This window comes from Heteronotia binoei, chromosome 4 (genome assembly GCF_032191835.1).
Source record: "Heteronotia binoei isolate CCM8104 ecotype False Entrance Well chromosome 4, APGP_CSIRO_Hbin_v1, whole genome shotgun sequence".
Classification (NCBI taxonomy): Eukaryota; Metazoa; Chordata; class Lepidosauria; order Squamata; family Gekkonidae; genus Heteronotia; species Heteronotia binoei.
The window spans coordinates 35,374,599-35,391,907 of record NC_083226.1 but is presented as its reverse complement, the minus strand read 5'-3'; the positions used below and the strand labels follow the sequence as shown (position 1 = coordinate 35,391,907).

At 40.9% G+C, this 17,309-nt stretch overlaps 1 protein-coding gene across 5 annotated transcripts in view; it reads right to left on the bottom strand.

The window, feature by feature from the left end:
• The window catches only part of RAD23B (RAD23 homolog B, nucleotide excision repair protein), a 36,492-nt gene extending 20,448 nt beyond the window's left edge, over positions 1-16,044 (bottom strand). For all 5 annotated transcript variants that reach the window (XM_060237116.1, XM_060237117.1, XM_060237118.1 and 2 more), the window contains exons 1-2: positions 15,617-16,044; positions 2,494-2,575 (exon numbers count right to left, since the gene is read on the bottom strand). In XM_060237116.1, coding sequence (XP_060093099.1) covers positions 2,494-2,575; positions 15,617-15,682 — 148 coding nt within the window. In that variant the 5' untranslated portion in view covers positions 15,683-16,044. The remainder of the gene's footprint in view (positions 1-2,493; positions 2,576-15,616) is intronic.
• Between the last annotated feature and the right edge of the window lie 1,265 nt (positions 16,045-17,309).

Below are 17,309 nucleotides of genomic sequence, written 5' to 3'. Positions count from 1 at the left end.
AAAATAAGTTAGCTCTAAGATATAAGGAAGCTGGCAAAAACATAAACATCAGATAAATTTAGCCAGCAGCATGGAAAGATCCCCTGTGCAAGCACCAGTTGTTTCCGACTCTGGAGTGACATTGCTTTCATGTTTTCACGGCAGACTTTTTACAGAGTGGTTTGCCATTGCCTTCCCCAGTCATCTACACTTTCCCCACAGCAAGCTGGGTACTCATTTTACTGACCTCAGAAGGATGGAAGGCTGAGTCAACCTCGAGCCAGCTACCTGACAAACCAGCTTCCACCAGGGATTGAACTCAGGTTGTGAGCAGAGCTTAGGACTGCAGTACTGCAGCTTTAACACTCTGCGCTACGGAGCTCTTCCTTGCCAGCAGCAAGAGAGAGTCATAAAAGAAAGTATCATTTCCATTTGACCAAGAACTGCTTCATACTTGTGGAAACTGTTGCTGCAGCTACATTGGAGTTACTTCAATCTTTTCTCCAGCAAATTATGATGCATGAACATACATCCCTAAATATACATTTAGGGAACACCTCAGAGAGTTGTAGCCAACCTGGAATTCCCAGGAATCTACTGCAGAGTGAGAAATGATCACAGTGCCCTATTTTATTTTATTTATTTTTTTGCTTTCAAATTACAGTTGACTTATGGTGATCCCATAGTGTTTTCAAGGCAAGAATCTAACAAAGGTAGTCTTTCCTTGCCTGCTCTTTATATAGCTACCCTACATTTCCTTGGTGGTCTCCCATCAATACTAAACAGGGCTGGCCCTGCTTAGCTTCCAAGACCAGTCTAGCCTTGGCTATCCAGGGCAGGGTGCATGTAACAGAGCCTGGAAAAAACCTTGCTGGCATATAAAGCATAAAGTAATTCTAGGAAACTGTACGAATTAAGTAGAGCTAACTGCATTTGTAAGCCAGAGTGATTAATATGCAGAAGATGTTCATATGGGCCATTTGACAATTATGAATACAAGCAGAGGGCCTCAGACATCTGTTTACTGTCAAAATAGCTGCTGAACAAGCTCTGAATACCTAGTTATCAGGTCCAAAGATGAAAGCTAGGGAGGGGGAGAGAAAAGAGTTTGGAGAATCCAGTCTGTCCCCCTTCCCCGATCTTTAAAATTGGGAAATGTTGGGAGCACTGAAATAGTCACCTGCAAACAAGTATCTCTTTGGAATGATAGAAAAGTTAAAGGAAAAAATTTATATAACATTTTTGTACTATATTTTGAGCAAAAATCTACATTATTAGATAATAGTCATTCTTATTCACAATATAGACATTCACAAAAATACACTTGTTAAAAATGTGGATACTTCTGAAAGCAATCAAAATACTGTGTGTTTTATGGTAATACACTATAAGGTTAGTGCTTTCCATGTTATAAAGTATATCTTGATATCCTATATATGCTGGCAATCTTGCACATTATGGCTGTATCACTGTGTTTCTGCACAAATAATGTACTTTAATTTAACTACTACAGAATTTGTTTTCTGCTTTCCATTTTTATATTTTTCTTAGATAACAAAAATTAAAATAAATGTGCTAAGTCATTATACAATAGAGCAATTTGCAATTTTCTTAAGCACTGGTTAGTTCTGCTATTTTTCTTATAGAAAACTAAGATATTTAGAGTTCCCATAAGCAAGCCAAGTAGTATTTTATGTTATAAATCAGGCATGTCATGCTGTCAAATTGGCAAAACAGGTTTAGGTTTTATGAGAAACTTGCATATATTTCAGTTTTTCCTCAGAAAGAAAAGTGCCCCCCCTCCCAGTGGCTATAAAAAATTCTGGAAATTTACATCTCTAGTTGAACCTGTTGTGAATTAAAAATGTATTGCGTACAGCCACTGGCCATTACAATTACAGCAATTTACAAGTTAAAAACTATCAAGGACTCTAAAATTAACACATTCAAATTTAGATTATTCACAATCTTCGTGACATACAGCGTCCCCGTGATTCCCTGTTATGAATTAACCCTTCAAAGATGGCCTAATTTTGATGAATTCCTCCCCCTCTTAATTTATGGCCTAGAAATAGAAAAGAAATCATGCTTTACTTTACTAGTTTAATCAGCAGTACCTTTTCAAGTTTTAGGGTTCCTGGCCTGCTGTATTTCTGCCAGCTTCCACATTGCATAAAATGTGCAGATTAAGGATAGCCTGAACTGTATCCATCTCTTCTGTAACTTCAGTGATGAAGCAGCAGCCCAATCCAATGCATGCTCCCTTGGAAAGTACTATTGCCTTCAAAGGAACTCTTCCTATGCATACAAGTTAACCAAGCAGCATCTCTCATAAATTCTGTTGCAGCACAGTTCTAACCAAACTAATAACATTCCAAGATGTTTTCACAACTCATCAAAAGAAGAATCTTACATAAAGGGGGCTTTATAGAAGTTTCTTATCATTTATTTGGTGCATCATTAGTTTGTAGCACTTACCGCTATAAAAATAATCTTCACATGAAAGCACATTACCTGCATATATTAATTTTTGGCCCGCTACAGGAAAAGCATCTTTTCCTTTTTCTGATTCAATCTTCTCTTTCAATGCTTTTACCTATATAAAAAAAATTCTAGTTATAACAAAATGTCACACATCCACCTCTATTAAAATGTATATGTTTTCTATGTCAAAGAATGCATTGGGTGCAAAAGTGGAAAAAATGGAAGTATTCCATGCATGACTACAGTCATAACTTGCACACTACAATACAACATATTTAAACATTGCCAAACAAGCATTATACTTTCCATCTCATAGAGAAACTTTTTTCCCTAGTAACTATCAGCTCTGGCCTCTGGAATTCCCTGGGCCTTTAAATCCTCAAGCAAATGATCTTGCATAGCATCGCTGCATATGTAATAACACAAGCCTGAATTTCACAACTGCTCCCAATTCTGAAAAGATACATTCTACAGTGCAAAAGAATATGAGGTTGCATGATCAGAGGCTTCCAGTTATGCTCCTAGGTAGTAAAAAGACTATATGATTGCAAGCACTGTGTTTTTAACTTTTACAGCAAAGTTTAGCATGTTTGTTCAAGAAATGTTATGAGTCACAAAACAGAAAACTTTATTTAAAATACAGCCTTCTCTTGAACCAATGAATTAAAGTGAAAGATTTTTCATTAATCCCACTGATAATCACACAATACTAAATATCTAACATTCTGGAACACATCCATAAGAGAAAGGACACATGGAGCCAAAGAAAAGGAGCAACCCTCCTCCCCACCTTTCCTTTCTACTGGCAAGAGCAAGGTAGGAAATTGGGACCTCTTTCTCTGCTCCTGTTTTATTGTTACTGTTTTATTGGTTTCTCACGCTCATGCTACCCAGATCAAAGGTTTGCTCAATTTGTTAATTTTACTGTTCTGTCATTGGATCTTAAATTTATACGATTTTGCATTCTAAACCGCTACCTATCAGCTATATGTAGCTCTGCTCACAGTACCTGATTCCTCATCTGATGAAGTGTGCTTAGAGCACATGAAAGCTTACATTCTGAATAAAACTTTGTTGGTCTTAAAGGTGCAACTGGACTCCTACTTTGTTTTACTGCTTCAAGCCAACACAGCTGCCCACTTGGATCTACCAAGCAAACAAGTGTTTTTACTTGAGCATCCCCCAATATGCATCTCACAGTGAGTCCAGCCACACACTTGTGATCTAGTAAATGTTGGACATACCATGTAGTTTTGCTGTTAGTTTCAAGAAAACACAAGCCCCTCTTGAACAAATGCAGCCAAGCTACAAGTTCAGGGACCTATTATCCTTTATTCTGCAGCTACTGCCTTGACATTGCAGGCAACAAACGGAGACTCCCCCCCCTCCTCAACCCCTGGCTTTAGCACACCTCAGAACCAACGAACAACAACAAAAAACAAAATTTTATTTGTATCCCGCCCTCCCCGCCGGAGCAGGCTCAGGGCAGCTGACAGCATAATTCAAACCTTAATTATACAAAGATGAATAAAATTACATTTAAACAGTTTAATTAAAATTCTGATTAAGTTTTTAAAATTATTTAGTAAAAGTGCTAATACTATGTTTGCTTTTATGATGGCGGTTTTTCTTAACAATTTCCTTCTTCTTCAGCGAAAGCCGATCGGAAGAGGATGGTCTTGCAGGCCCTGCGGAACTGTTCAAGGTCCCGCAGGGCCCGCATTTCCTCTGGAAGTTGATTCCATAGGCTCGGAGCTATAGAGGAGAAGGCCCGGTTACGGGTGCTTTGCAACTTCACCTCTCTCGGTCCGGGAGTAGTCAACAAGTTTTTCACGGCTGACCTCAGTGCTCTCTGGGGTTCATATGGGGAGAGACGGTCCCTAAGGTAGAAAGGTCCTCGACCATATAGGACTTTAAAGGTAATGACCAGCACTTTGTAACGAACCCGGTATACAACTGGCAGCCAGTGCAGTTCGCGTAGCCCAGGCTGTATGTGCTCCCACTTGGGAAGCTCCAACAGCAGTCTAGCTGCTGCATTCTGCACCAGCTGCAGCTTCCGGGTTCGGTACAGAGGCAGCCCCATGTAGAGGGCATTACAGTAATCCAGCCTCGAGGTGACCGTACGGAAGTACAGAAGTAGTATGGGTATGGAAGGACAGAGGGCAAAGGGGGGATAATGTGAAAAGAGATCAAGTATGAGAGGGTATGAAAAGGGCTGAAGGATAAACAAGGGAGTTTGGGCAGGGATAAAGCAAACAACTAGTAGGAAATAAACTGGTGGGCACCACAGCAGCAACCAATGCTGAAAAGAGGACAGGTGAAACTAAATGATAGTATTAGCTTTGGCACCTCACTTTGAGTAAACCCTCTTCTCTAGATGCCTTGAATTTGAGATCTCACGCATGCTAAATCTGTGCTGTTCCAGAATTTCTTGCTCCCTTGATGTGAAGATTGGAATGTAAAAGGGATAACGGTTTTAACAAAAATCTGAATTGATCTCTGGGATATTCAGACTATGTAATTGGAAATACAAATCCTGAGCAGGTTTACTCAGAGGTTCCATAGAGAGATTTACCCATTTGGCATATACAGCTGTTTTCGGATGCCCCATGATCTGTCCTTCTCTCTGTTCTTCTGGATGTGTTGATAAAAGCATTATTCTGTGGAATGAGATGTTTTCTTCTGCTATCTTTCTGGTTGCTCTGCTGTTTTCACCGAGCAGCCAATCTGAAAATTTAGCATTCTCCGAAGCAGGGCCTGAACCTCCTCTTTCCCCTTACAATGCCCTGCCCCATTAAGCTATCACAGAGATCACAGGGATATTCAGTCTCCCTTTCCCTGCCAACAGCACTGTACCACAATTCATTGTCTGGGGGAGCCAGCAGGCTCTCTATGTGCATTTCTTCCCAAGCTAAAGCCAGCTGGATGATGTACTCAAAAATGCTTATCCTTCCATCTGTATTTTCCCTTCCAAACTGTAGGCTGCATATAACAGCAAAGGATTTAAATTTCCATCTTTAGAAATACTGGAGATATAGTTAAAGGCTCCTGCAGTTTTCACCACAAGATTTCATACTGGTAAACTTACTGCTAATTTTGAGGACATGTCTTGCTTGCATGGTAGGGCAAGGTAACACTACTGCCATACATAACTCACAGGCACAACTGATACCGAGGCATCATTATACTGTACCAGGCTGGTGGTTTTACCAGAGTTGCAGGCTGCACTCAAAGTAATACAGATTTCTCTTTCAATTTTACTGTTCAGAACGTGAAAGATGCCAACTATACTAATCAAGAGACCTAATGACATTGACATCAATCTCAACTTCTGATGTTTATTGCCCCTGGTGTTTTTTTTTTCACCCAATCAACCCAAACTGGCAATTAACAGACCTTAATGTTATTCTTTTAATCTACCAAAAACATTTTACTATTTTGCATACTAATTCATTGTCCCCTCTCTCTATATATAGGACTGCTAATTCCATCCCATACTATTGTTTGATGAAGTGTGCTTTTAGCACACAAAAGCTTAAATTAATAAGCCCCTGATGGTTTTAAAGGTGCTACTGGACTCCACCTTTGTTCTACTGCTTCAGACCAACATGGCTGCCCACCTGGATCTAACTGTACCGAAGTTACACCATTGCAGATAGGACCATGGAACTTCACTGTAAGCTAGTCCAAGTTTTGTGGCTGAGCAGAGATTTGAACTAATATCCACATCTAATTGCCTAGCCATAACTGCAGGCACCTAACACTGAAATAGACCCCTTAACATGAAGACATATGTAGTAAAGAACTATTCAAACAATTTCAGGTTTTCACTTTGGAGAGCCTATATAGCTGAATTATTTGTATCTCAGTTCAGCTTCAGCCACTTTCCAGGTGCCATTCTGTTAGGTGCCTATATAATACCATCTCCAGCAGTAAAGTTTCATCACTAAAAACAGGAAGAGAAGAGTATCACTTACTTTATTGCTGAAAACCAAAACCATCCAGTAAAACGAGTTGTACTCTTCTGCTTCTGAGAGTACTCAAGAAGTCTCTCATGATGAAGCTGATAAAAGAGATCCAAGAACAGCCTACAATTCAACAGCTAGACGAATGAGTCCCGAATTTGCTGTGGCATGGATTCTGGACATTCCCAAAGAAGTTTCCACAGTTCTGTCTACCATTCTAATCCACAACAAATAAGTAAACTTTTAAAAGAAAAAAGTTATTTTGCTCAGACTCACTTAAAAAAAAAAACCCAATTATCTACAAGGGTATTTTGTTATCTGCTTGTGTCTTTGGGTTGCTAGAAGAATCCTTCAAGAAACCTGGGCTCTTATTCTACCACATGTGTCCCATATGTGTCCTTTACTGCCAAAAAATGGCAATTTTACTAGGGCTCATCTAGCCACTCAATGAAGCTGAACCCATCAAAGATGGAGGTTCTGTGGTTGGGGGGAGTGGTGCCGACTCTTGACGGGGCACTACTAACACCAGCACGTACTGTCAAGAGCTTAGGAGTGACACTGGATACCTCGCTTTCAATGGAGGCCCAGGTCACGCATATTGCCAAGGTGGCATTTTTTCATCTTTGTCAAGCCCAGCAGCTAGCTCCCCTCCTATCTCTCTTGGACCTAGCCACAGCAATCCATGTAATGGTCACCTCCAGACTAGACTACTGTAACTTGCTCTATGCTGGCCTACCCTTGAGTCTGATTCGATGAGTCCAGAATGCAGCAGCACAATGAACAGCACATATTCTACCTGTGCTGTGCCAACTACACTGGTTGCCAGATGAGTACTGGGTTAGATTCAAGGTTTTGGTTATGACCTTTTAAGCCCTTGAGCAGTCTGGCACCGATGCATCTACAGGACCGCATCCTCCACTATGTCCCTAGAAAGGCGTTTCACTCCACTGGTCGAAATCTGCTGGTGATCCCTGGCCCAAAAGAGGTCAAGCTGTCCTCAACCTGGTGGAACGTTCTGCCAGAAGACATCAGAGCCTTGCGGGATCTTTACATTGCTCAGAGCCTGGCACTAGCTGGGATAGGGCAATTCATCAAATGCAATAAATAAATAATAGTTCTTGCTCAGAGGTTACAGTTTGAAATATGCAGTACTCCCTGAGAATACATGACCTGATCATTCTTGATCAAGAAAACTGGCATACCCCAGTAACTCTTATTGGCTTCCTCACTGATTCTTGGAGTTGTGTTTATATCTTTATTTTAGTACTGCATATATATTAATTGAAATATTTTTAATGTTGAAATGTTTTAAAGTTTGATGTTTATCACCTTGGGGAACCTACCTGGGTGGAAACATAGCACAGAAATGTTTTAAGTAAGTTGAATAAATTCATAAATCCTAGATGGTCAAAACAATGTTTAGTAAAACAAGATTTTGTATTTCTAAAACTAATTTTTAGGAAATGTTCTTCAAAAACAGCATGATGTGATTTCAGTAAGGCTTCTGATAAGGTTCCACATACTATCCTTGTTGGCAAGTTGGTAAAATGTGGTTTGGATCCTGTTACCGTTAGGTGGATCTATAACTGGTTGACAGATCTCAAAGAGTGCTTGTGAATGGTTCCTCATCCTCTTGGAGAGGAGTGACAAGTGGAGTACCTCAAGGATCTGTCCTGGGACCTGTTTTGTTCAACATTATAAATGACTTTGATGAAGGAATAAAGGGAATGCTTATTAAATTTGCCAATGATGCTAAATTGAGATACTGCAAATACAGTAGAAGACAGAAACAGGATACGGAATGACATTGACAGGCTGGAAAACTGAATTAAAACCAATAAAATGAATTTTAACAGGGATAAAGTTCTGCATTTAGGCAGGAAAAATAGTTATAGGATGGGGGAGACTTGTCTTAGCAGTAGTATGTGCAAAAAGGATCTTGGGGTCTTAGTGGATCATACACTGAACATGAGTCAACAGTGTGATGTGGTGGCTAAAAAGGCAAATGCAATTTTGGGCTGTATCAACAGAAGTATAGTGTCCAGATCACGTGAAGTGATGGTATCGCTTTACTCTGTTCTGGTAAGACCTCACCCTGAAGTATTGTGTTCAGTTTTGGGAGCCACATTTTAAGAAGGATATAGACAAGCTGGAATGGGTCCAGAGGAGGGCGACGAAGATGGTGAAGAGTCTGGAAACCAAGTCCTACGAAGAAAGGATGAAGGAGCTGGGCATGTTTAGCCTGGAGAGAAGGCGGCTGAGAGGTGATATGATCACCATCTTCAAGTACCCAAAGGGCTGTCATATAGAGGATGGTGTGGAATTGGTTGTAGGACCACAACCAATGGGTTGAAATTAAACCAAAAGAGTTTCCGGCTCTACATTAAGAAGAACTTCCTGACAATTAGAGCGATTCCTCAGTGGAACAGGCTTCCTCAGAAGGTGGTGGGCTCTCCTTCCTTGGGGGTTTTTAAACTGAGGCTAGATGGCCATCTGACAGCAATGAAGATCCTATGAATTTATGGGGAGGTATTTGTGAGTTTCTTGCATTGTGCAGGGGGTTTGACTAGATGACCCTGGAGGTCCCTTCCAACTCTATGGTTCTATGAAAACCCAAATAGTAGTACTAAAATTCATTAACAAAAATCCAGGAGCAATAATACCATACATTAACAAAAAATACTAAATGAAGAAATTGCAATTTCATCTTTCTATCAAGGAAAACAGCATAGTGTAGTTTTAATTCTGACGGCATAATTCTTCTCCATAAAATCACTCTTCATTATTTATCCAGAAAAAAAGAAATCACTAACAGCTATATAGTAGCAGTGCAGCATATACAATAATGTTAGAAGACAGGTTCTCCCCTGCTTTAGCTTTACTATAGGCTGCCTTGAAAAAATATGTGTGAATGAATGAGAAAAATATGAGCTGCCTCAGTGTGCTGGTTAAAAGAAAACAAATTTCAATAGCCAAAGGCTCAGGTCTCTAACAGGTTCCTACCAAACAGGAAAAACATCCTTAGAGGTAAGAAGCCATTTTCAATATGTACCTAAAAATGTAGCCATTTTCATAGTCTTGAAAAGTTAGATGCAAGTCATTTAAAAGACCCTTTAAACTTAACCCACTTGATCACACACACACACACTAAGATTTTGAAAATCCAGAAAGAGAAGATGCAAAAAAGTCAAGTTATGGTCTAGTACTAAATATTCCTCAATTTCAACTATGAGTACTATATATATATTGGGGTGAATCCTATCAGCGGTAAGCAGACCTCTGTTAGGTGAAGAGCACTCCCCCCTCACCCGCTGCAGCCACTGTACCCCCTTGTTTAGTGAACCACCAGGAACAGCAGGAATGATAATGAGGGTATGTTGCTGGAGAAAAAAATAATTGAAATTAGTCCACAAATAGTCAGAAGAGCCTTCTGAAAGTAGAAAAGATCCAACTTGTAATATTTAGAAAGCTTGCACTAATTTTACTTAACAGTAAATCAAGTTTCTGCAAATTATGCTTTGTGCCAGTATATATTGCCTTTGAAATCAGAACACTGTGAGATACAGAAAAAATATACCATGCTTCCCCGTTAATCCTGAGAAATGCACACAATAAAAATATTTAAGTGGCAGCATGTGGTTTAACCTTACACCCCATAGCTCCTCACTGCCAAAAGCCAACCCAAGCTGCTCAAATTTTTAGCAACAGTAATGGGTCAAACAGAATCCCAAAGTTGTGAAGCAAATTTTGAAAACACAATGCACTTGTCAAAACTTGGCATGAGAAGACAATGACAAAAGGGGGTTTGCAGCTAATCCAAGAGATCATGACAGCACAGTGTTAACTTTTTATAAGAAAACACAGAATTGCAATTATGTCTAGAAGACAAGAAAAACCACTAAAGGCAGACAAAAACCAGCGTAATGTGTTCTCATGGACTGAAAAAACAATGCAGTACTCTAGTATTGATTACGGAGGCAAAAATGACAGCCATAGATCCAATTAAAAAGGAAGAGAGCAATCTTCTCACCAGATGGAGGGCTGGTACCAAATATCCCAAGCTACTGTAGCAACTTGAAAAGCCAGTTACAACACTGGATCAATAACTCCAAAGCAGTGAGGACAAATACTTTCAATTACAGCTGTTAAATTCCTCTTACAGACCACAGGACCCGCTCATCATTAAATCAACCTAAAAAATATCAGAACACATACAGCCTTGATTAAAGAACCAAAAATTAACATTAGATTCTTTAATGTGAACCCTGAACCATCTTGCAAAGTAATTTTAGTTGTGCCCATTAACAGGAAAATATATTTCTTCCTTCAATATTCAATTAAGCTTTTTTAAAGCAACATTGGCATTATGAGGAATTATGGAGAAATTAGATCAAGGGTTAGAGGTTAGCTTCATGTTGTGAGGATGACAAGTACTCCATAATTATTTACATACAACACCTTTGTCAGTTTTAATAAAATATTAAGAAACTGACGAGTTTAGGATTAAGTTATGTGGCAACAACAGCTAGAAAATATTAAAATACAAACCCTGAAGGCTGAAACATGAGCCTTGCTCCAAGAACAAAAGAAAATTTTCAGAAGGGCAATGGGAGTTAAGCTGACTATAGATGTAGAGCTAGTTCCTTAATAATGGGACAACAGGCCAAATGCTTTTTATCTTAAGATACCAACTTCAGATGTATAGCCTTTTACAGCAACAAATAAAACAGATGCCCAGTGGCACCTAGCATAAGTTTTTGTCAGATGATGCAGTAAACTGACTGATGAAAGGAAGCAGCAGCAGCTCTGTAAACCAAAAGGTCTGGGGATGGTTGCCAATCACCTGCTACATTAACTCAACACCACTCTGCAAACTTCCTTCACTAAAACAAACAGCTGAAATTATGTTAGTATTTCAAGAATGGCAGATTTGCAGTCATTTCCCAAGAAAGCTCTAAATGCTCAGCTAAAAAGGTACCTAGTGAGGCCTTCATAATTGCAACTGGACCATTGGAGGTTACTGTATTTAATACAGGCAACCAGACAAATGACTGATTACAAGCTTAAAATGAGTTAAATGCTCAAGTTACCAGACAAACTGGAATGCCCAACTTGTGTCTTCCTAAAATACAAAACACATCCGAGAAACAGGAAACATCCCCCATAGAAGTACTTGTTAATTCAGACTGAAAACTGTCAAGAAACTGTACAGTCCTCATGCTCATTTCTCTATCACTACACTTTTCACTATACAACTAAACAGAGAATTTCAGTTTGAAAAATGCAATAATCAGCAGAAAAAGTCAAACCACCAACAATTAAATGGTCATAATAAAGCTGATAATAATTCATACTGTTAAGAACTGAATATCCTGCCCACCCTCCAAGAAGTCAAGGGCATCTTGGCATCTTCAACATTTAATCCTAACAAAACAGTTAATCCTAACAGATTAGGATGAAAGACTTGCACAAGGATTGCCCAATGAAGTTCATCACTGAGGAGGGATATGAACTGTGGCCTTCCCAGTCCTAATATAATCCACTACAAAAAATGCTGTTTTATTCAGTGACCCAGAAATACTTTAACTCATACTTTTCACAACAACCATGTAACACAAGTTATTATTAAGTTTCTTACTAATGGGTTGCTGTGTCAGAAGTGTACCCTTCGTAATTTAGTGAGCTGATGGAGGAGAGAACTGAACCAGAAATGTTGTTCTAAACTGGAGTCACACAAGAGACTGATGGTATTAACAAAAGTTTCTCCTTGAAGGTAAAATTAAATCAGCACAGGCTGAAGAAGTACAATCCAGACAGCTACACTTATAACTGGAGCTGAAATAGTCATAACTTAATACAGCAATACAGAAACAATATTGGTTAAATTGACCCAGACTACAAAGCCAGCAAGAGTATCATATTATGCAGCAACTCATATGCTCTGGTGCTAGCTCCTCCTTTCAAGATTCTGCATCTTCTTGTCAGCAACAAGTTTTGTCACTTTAAGGACATGCTGGGAGTAGTCAAAAGCCAAAGTACCTAAATCCTACCCAGAAAATAGCCATACAGGAATCCTCACTGCAAAAGCAACACACTGAAATCCATTTTAACTCTTAATAACTATCGAACACTTGGTAACTAAGCCAAATCAATGGCAATCAACATTCTGGCACAAAAGGCATAAGCCTTGGGCTTGCACATTCCCTCCTTCATCCTGTAAACTGTGATTTCTTGTCTCTGTATACCTCCCTCCCAAACAGCAGCTTGCACTTGCCTTGCAAACCAGAACTGCAAATTAAGGTTTGATCATGTTTTTTATATCTGGGTTACCCTGTACATGCAATTCAGTTTATCAATTTATTTATGACAAACTATGCTATTCCACAAATGAGGAAAACAAAGCAATTACTGCACGAGACAGAGAACATACACAAACCTGGCAGTCATTTCAGACTTGCTCACATGATGTCAAACCACAGTACAGCAGGGGAGGCCAACGGTAGTTCTCCAGATGTTTTTTGCCTACAACTCCCATCAGCCCCAGCCATTGGCCATGCTGGCTGGGGCTGATGTGAGTTGTAGGCAAAAAAAATCTGGAGAGCTACTACTGGCCACCCCTGCAGTACAGCATTGCATGTTTACTAAGAAACAACATTTGCTATATAAAAGAACAAACCAGGAACAAAGTCATCACAAATACAAGTCAAGCACATAAACCATAATGTATTTAGAACTTGTTAACCAATTCCAGGTAACTTTAGTTTTTACCTCATGGAAAGACATTGCAAGCAATTACTGATCCCTGCTTCTGGAAACGTCAGTCACCTTGCACAGCATTACTGCATGTATACAAAGAGAAAATTTGTATTTCACAATTGCTTTCTTTCCCTCTATTCAGAGAAACTCAAGTTTAGGAAACTATGGGGCCTGCAGTTGAGGCTCTGAATTATGTACCTAGGTAGAAATCAATACACTGTTCTCATCACGTAGCACTAAACACATATCCTATAGAAGTAATTTATAAAGTACTAAACAGGTAACTTTATTTAAATTCTGTATTGAATGTATATACACAATTCCCTAAATGTCAGGGCACTATAAATATTAACTACTTAAAGCGCTACTCAAACATAACTTCAGTAATTCTTACAACAGCATTATATGGTAAACCACAGTCATCCTTATTATATATGGAGGATTGTGGTTGAAAGAGACAGACTTGCCCAAGACTACCCAATGAATTTATGCTAATGTCAACTTAAAGCTATGTCTCTCTGACACTGTACAAACACAGCAGCCTGACTCCTAAGCAGAGATATCAAATAGTTTTGAGATCGTGTTTGGCACTGACTTGCAAACCAAGAAAAGAACAGCTCCAAAGCGAACTGCCTGAAAATGTGCTTAATGTGAAGTTATGGAAATCCTCCAGATAATGTACTACAATTTGGAAAGTACAAAATAAATGGTATCTGTCAAGTTGCACACTTTTTTCAGAGGTTTTGAAAAACCACCCTTTATGACAGCCAGCTACTGCTCCACAGTACAACAGAATTGGGCATCTAACCAATAGTTATACCTTTAGTCTTGAAAAACCTGAATACAGCTATAACTGGACATTACTCTAAGATACTTGCAAAGTTTATTTTATCTGTAGCTGTATAGCAAGATAAAAAATTCAGAAGAACTAATGCAAAATATACTACCCAAGTAAGAACTGACAACTACATTGGGAGGGGTGGGGAGTCTACTCAAACAAGATGTTTGCTAATTCATTTGTTCATTCCCCAATGGTTTCAGGAATATTGCAAAAATTTAAAAACCTGACTTGCAAATCTACCTTTTAGCTTACTTTCTTGGGGATATTTTCTTGAATTTCCATCAAATGTTAAAATTTAGAAAACAACAACGGAAAGAACATCTCGATTACGCTATAATAAGTTTCAACTTGCCTCCTTCAAGCTCCAGATTCAAGTGTCGTTTACCAAAATTCAGAAAAAAACAAGCACAGAGAAGATGTGATCCCTGAAACACAAAGACGCTGAATTCATCAATATAACTAATAACACTTCAAAATCTACTGATATCACACCAGCAGCAAAAAACCAGGTGTCACATCATCTGCAAAATATACTAAATCTGAAGAAACAATATTCCTCTTATTTTCCTCTAAAAAGGGAAATGCCCTCAGCAATGCTACCAAACTCACTTCTAGGCTACAGTCCTTTCCCATCATTCTTCAATTTTTTTAAAAAAAAAAATATGATCACAGACGATCATGTTGCTTCAAAATCGACAAGTTTAGTATTTAACTATCAACTGTGCTTCTCTTCCATTACAGAGTTCGCCCTGTAACACCACACTGCACCCTATTCTCCTGAAACTCTTAACCAGTTAATTCAGAAAACCATTACGAACACACAAGTAATCTCCCATCCCCGCCGCCCGCCAATTTTACACATTAATAGCTTTCTGAAGTCCTCCTTCGACTGACCTCACGAGAACAAGCACTTCCTTCACAACCCCTTCCCCCACTTTAGGAAGGGTGGGGTGGCTGCGAGGGGAGCAGGAGGAAGCCAAGCCTAACATACCCTCTGCTCTCCTTTCCCTCGACGCGGCCTTCTTCGCTTACACGGCCAGGGAGAGAGAGAGAGCGCGCGCGCGCTGGCTCGCTCTCACACACCCCCTTCCTTTCCCCTCCTGCAAAACCAAATACTGCACAGTCATGGCAAAGCCCATGCGAGGAGGGCACCGCGCGAGCCATTCGCCTCTCGCGCTTTTCCCACCCACCCCCCGTTCGCCTCCTTCTCAGGATAACCCGGGGAAAGCGCTGCCCAAGTCCCTTCCCACCGAGAAGTGTGTGTGGAAACGACAACTTCCCCTCCCCCCCCCCGCAACACGCAAGGGCTCGAAGCCTGCGCCAAGTCGCTGGCGCCAAGACAGGAAGCCAACCGCAGGCAACGCTCCGCAGCCCCCCCCCCCCGGCCCGTCCCTCTACCTCTTCTCTCCCCCGCCTCAGCCTTTGCCCTTCCCGAAGCGGGCCTCGACTTCCCCCACCGCAACTTGCTGAGGCGCGCGAATGCCGCGCTTCCCAGCTAAAGGCCTCAAGATATTCCCTCTTCCTCTTCCCGTCCAAATCCCAGGCTTAGGCCCAACACCATCCTCCCCTCCTCCGCTTCCCCAGGCCGCACCGTCTCCTCGGGATCGATGTCTATCTTGAAGGTCTGCTGCTGCAGTGTCTTCAGCGTGATCTGCATGGCGGCGGCTCGGCAGAGGCCCCGGCAAGGCCTACCCTGCAGGTTGCCTCTGGGAGTGCGATGGGCGGCGGCGAAGGCGGCTCCCCCTGGGTCCTCCGCTCGCTAGTCGGGTCCTAGATTGGCCCTACTACTCGCTATGGTGGGAGAAAGAGCGGAGGGGGGGAGGGAGGAGTCGCGGGCAAGGGGCGGGGCCAAGCGGAGGCGAACGTTCTGCCCGGCGCGCGCGCAGGCGACGTTAAACAGGATTCTCGCGTTGGCTGGCTGGCTAACTGGCGCTCGCGGCCGCCATGATGACGAGAACGCTAACTCGTGACCAGCAGCCCTCCCTCCCACACACACGCGCACCCCGTCTGTAAGAGCCGGAAAGCATTACAAGAGTACGAAGTGCGCAGGCGGGAAAGTTTTTTTTAAATGGAGATCACTGCGCATGTGTGAATCTGTTTTGGTTTGGGAAGGGGGGGTGTATAGAAAAGGTGAGCTTGGTAAGGGAGGCGGTGAAAGGCGGGAACAATGGATAAATAAATAAATAAAATGGACATGTAATTTACTGAAATTTGAAAGTGCTTGAAAAGTAACGAATATGCCTTCACACTATTCCACTGGAACTTACATGCAGTATGTCTGCAATTCTTTGAATAAACATAATTCAAATTGAAAATATCAAGCATGAGAGTTCAGTACAGCTAAGAATGTATTTTCAAGATCCAGTGCATTATTTCCATGAGAATTATTCTCAGCCTGCAATTCTCATTAACTATACATTTTTATATTTCACAATAAAGTGACTTGCTTTTCCAGCCATTCAATGAGAATTTACGATTCTGTTAAAGTACTGGATTTCAGGCGTATAGTAAGTTGTGTGTAAGCAATGCTACTTGGGTATATGTTTAGACTCATTTAACAAACAAGTCAAAGATCCTGATTTAATAATAATAATAACTTTATTTTTGTATCCCGCCCTCCCCCGCCAAAGGCGGGCTCAGGGCGGCTCACAGACATGGAATTCCATGATTCAAATAAAACAATATAAACAACAATTTTAAATACAATCAATTACATAAATTAGTTAAAAATAGATAAAATAGGTGCTATAAAATACTATATGTCATAATCATACATAAGATGGCTAGATGGCTACAAATCAGTTTAGCCAGGTTCTGTCTTAAAAGCAAGCTGAAAAAGAAATGTTTTGCAAGCCCTGCAGAATTGGTTCAGGTCCCGCAGGGCTCGCACCATCTCTGGAAGTTGATTCCACCATCGAGGGGCCATTGCTGAGAAGGCTTGCTCCCTGATTGTCTTTAATCTAGCCTCTCTTGGCCCAGGGATTGTTAAAAGATTTTGAGAGCTGGATCTTAGTGCTCTCTGGGGAATATATGGGGAGAGGCGGTCCCTTAGGTAGGCAGGTCCTCGGCCATATAGGGCTTTAAAGGTGATGACCAGCACTTTATAGCGAACACGGTACACAACCGGTAGCCAGTGCAGATCCCGCAGCCCAGGCCGCACGTGTTCCCACCGAGGTAGTCCCGTTAGCAGCCTGGCCGCCGCGTTCTGGACCACCTGAAGTTTCCGTGTTCGGTATAAGGGCAGCCCCATGTAGAGGGCATTGCAGTAGTCTAGTCTCGAGATG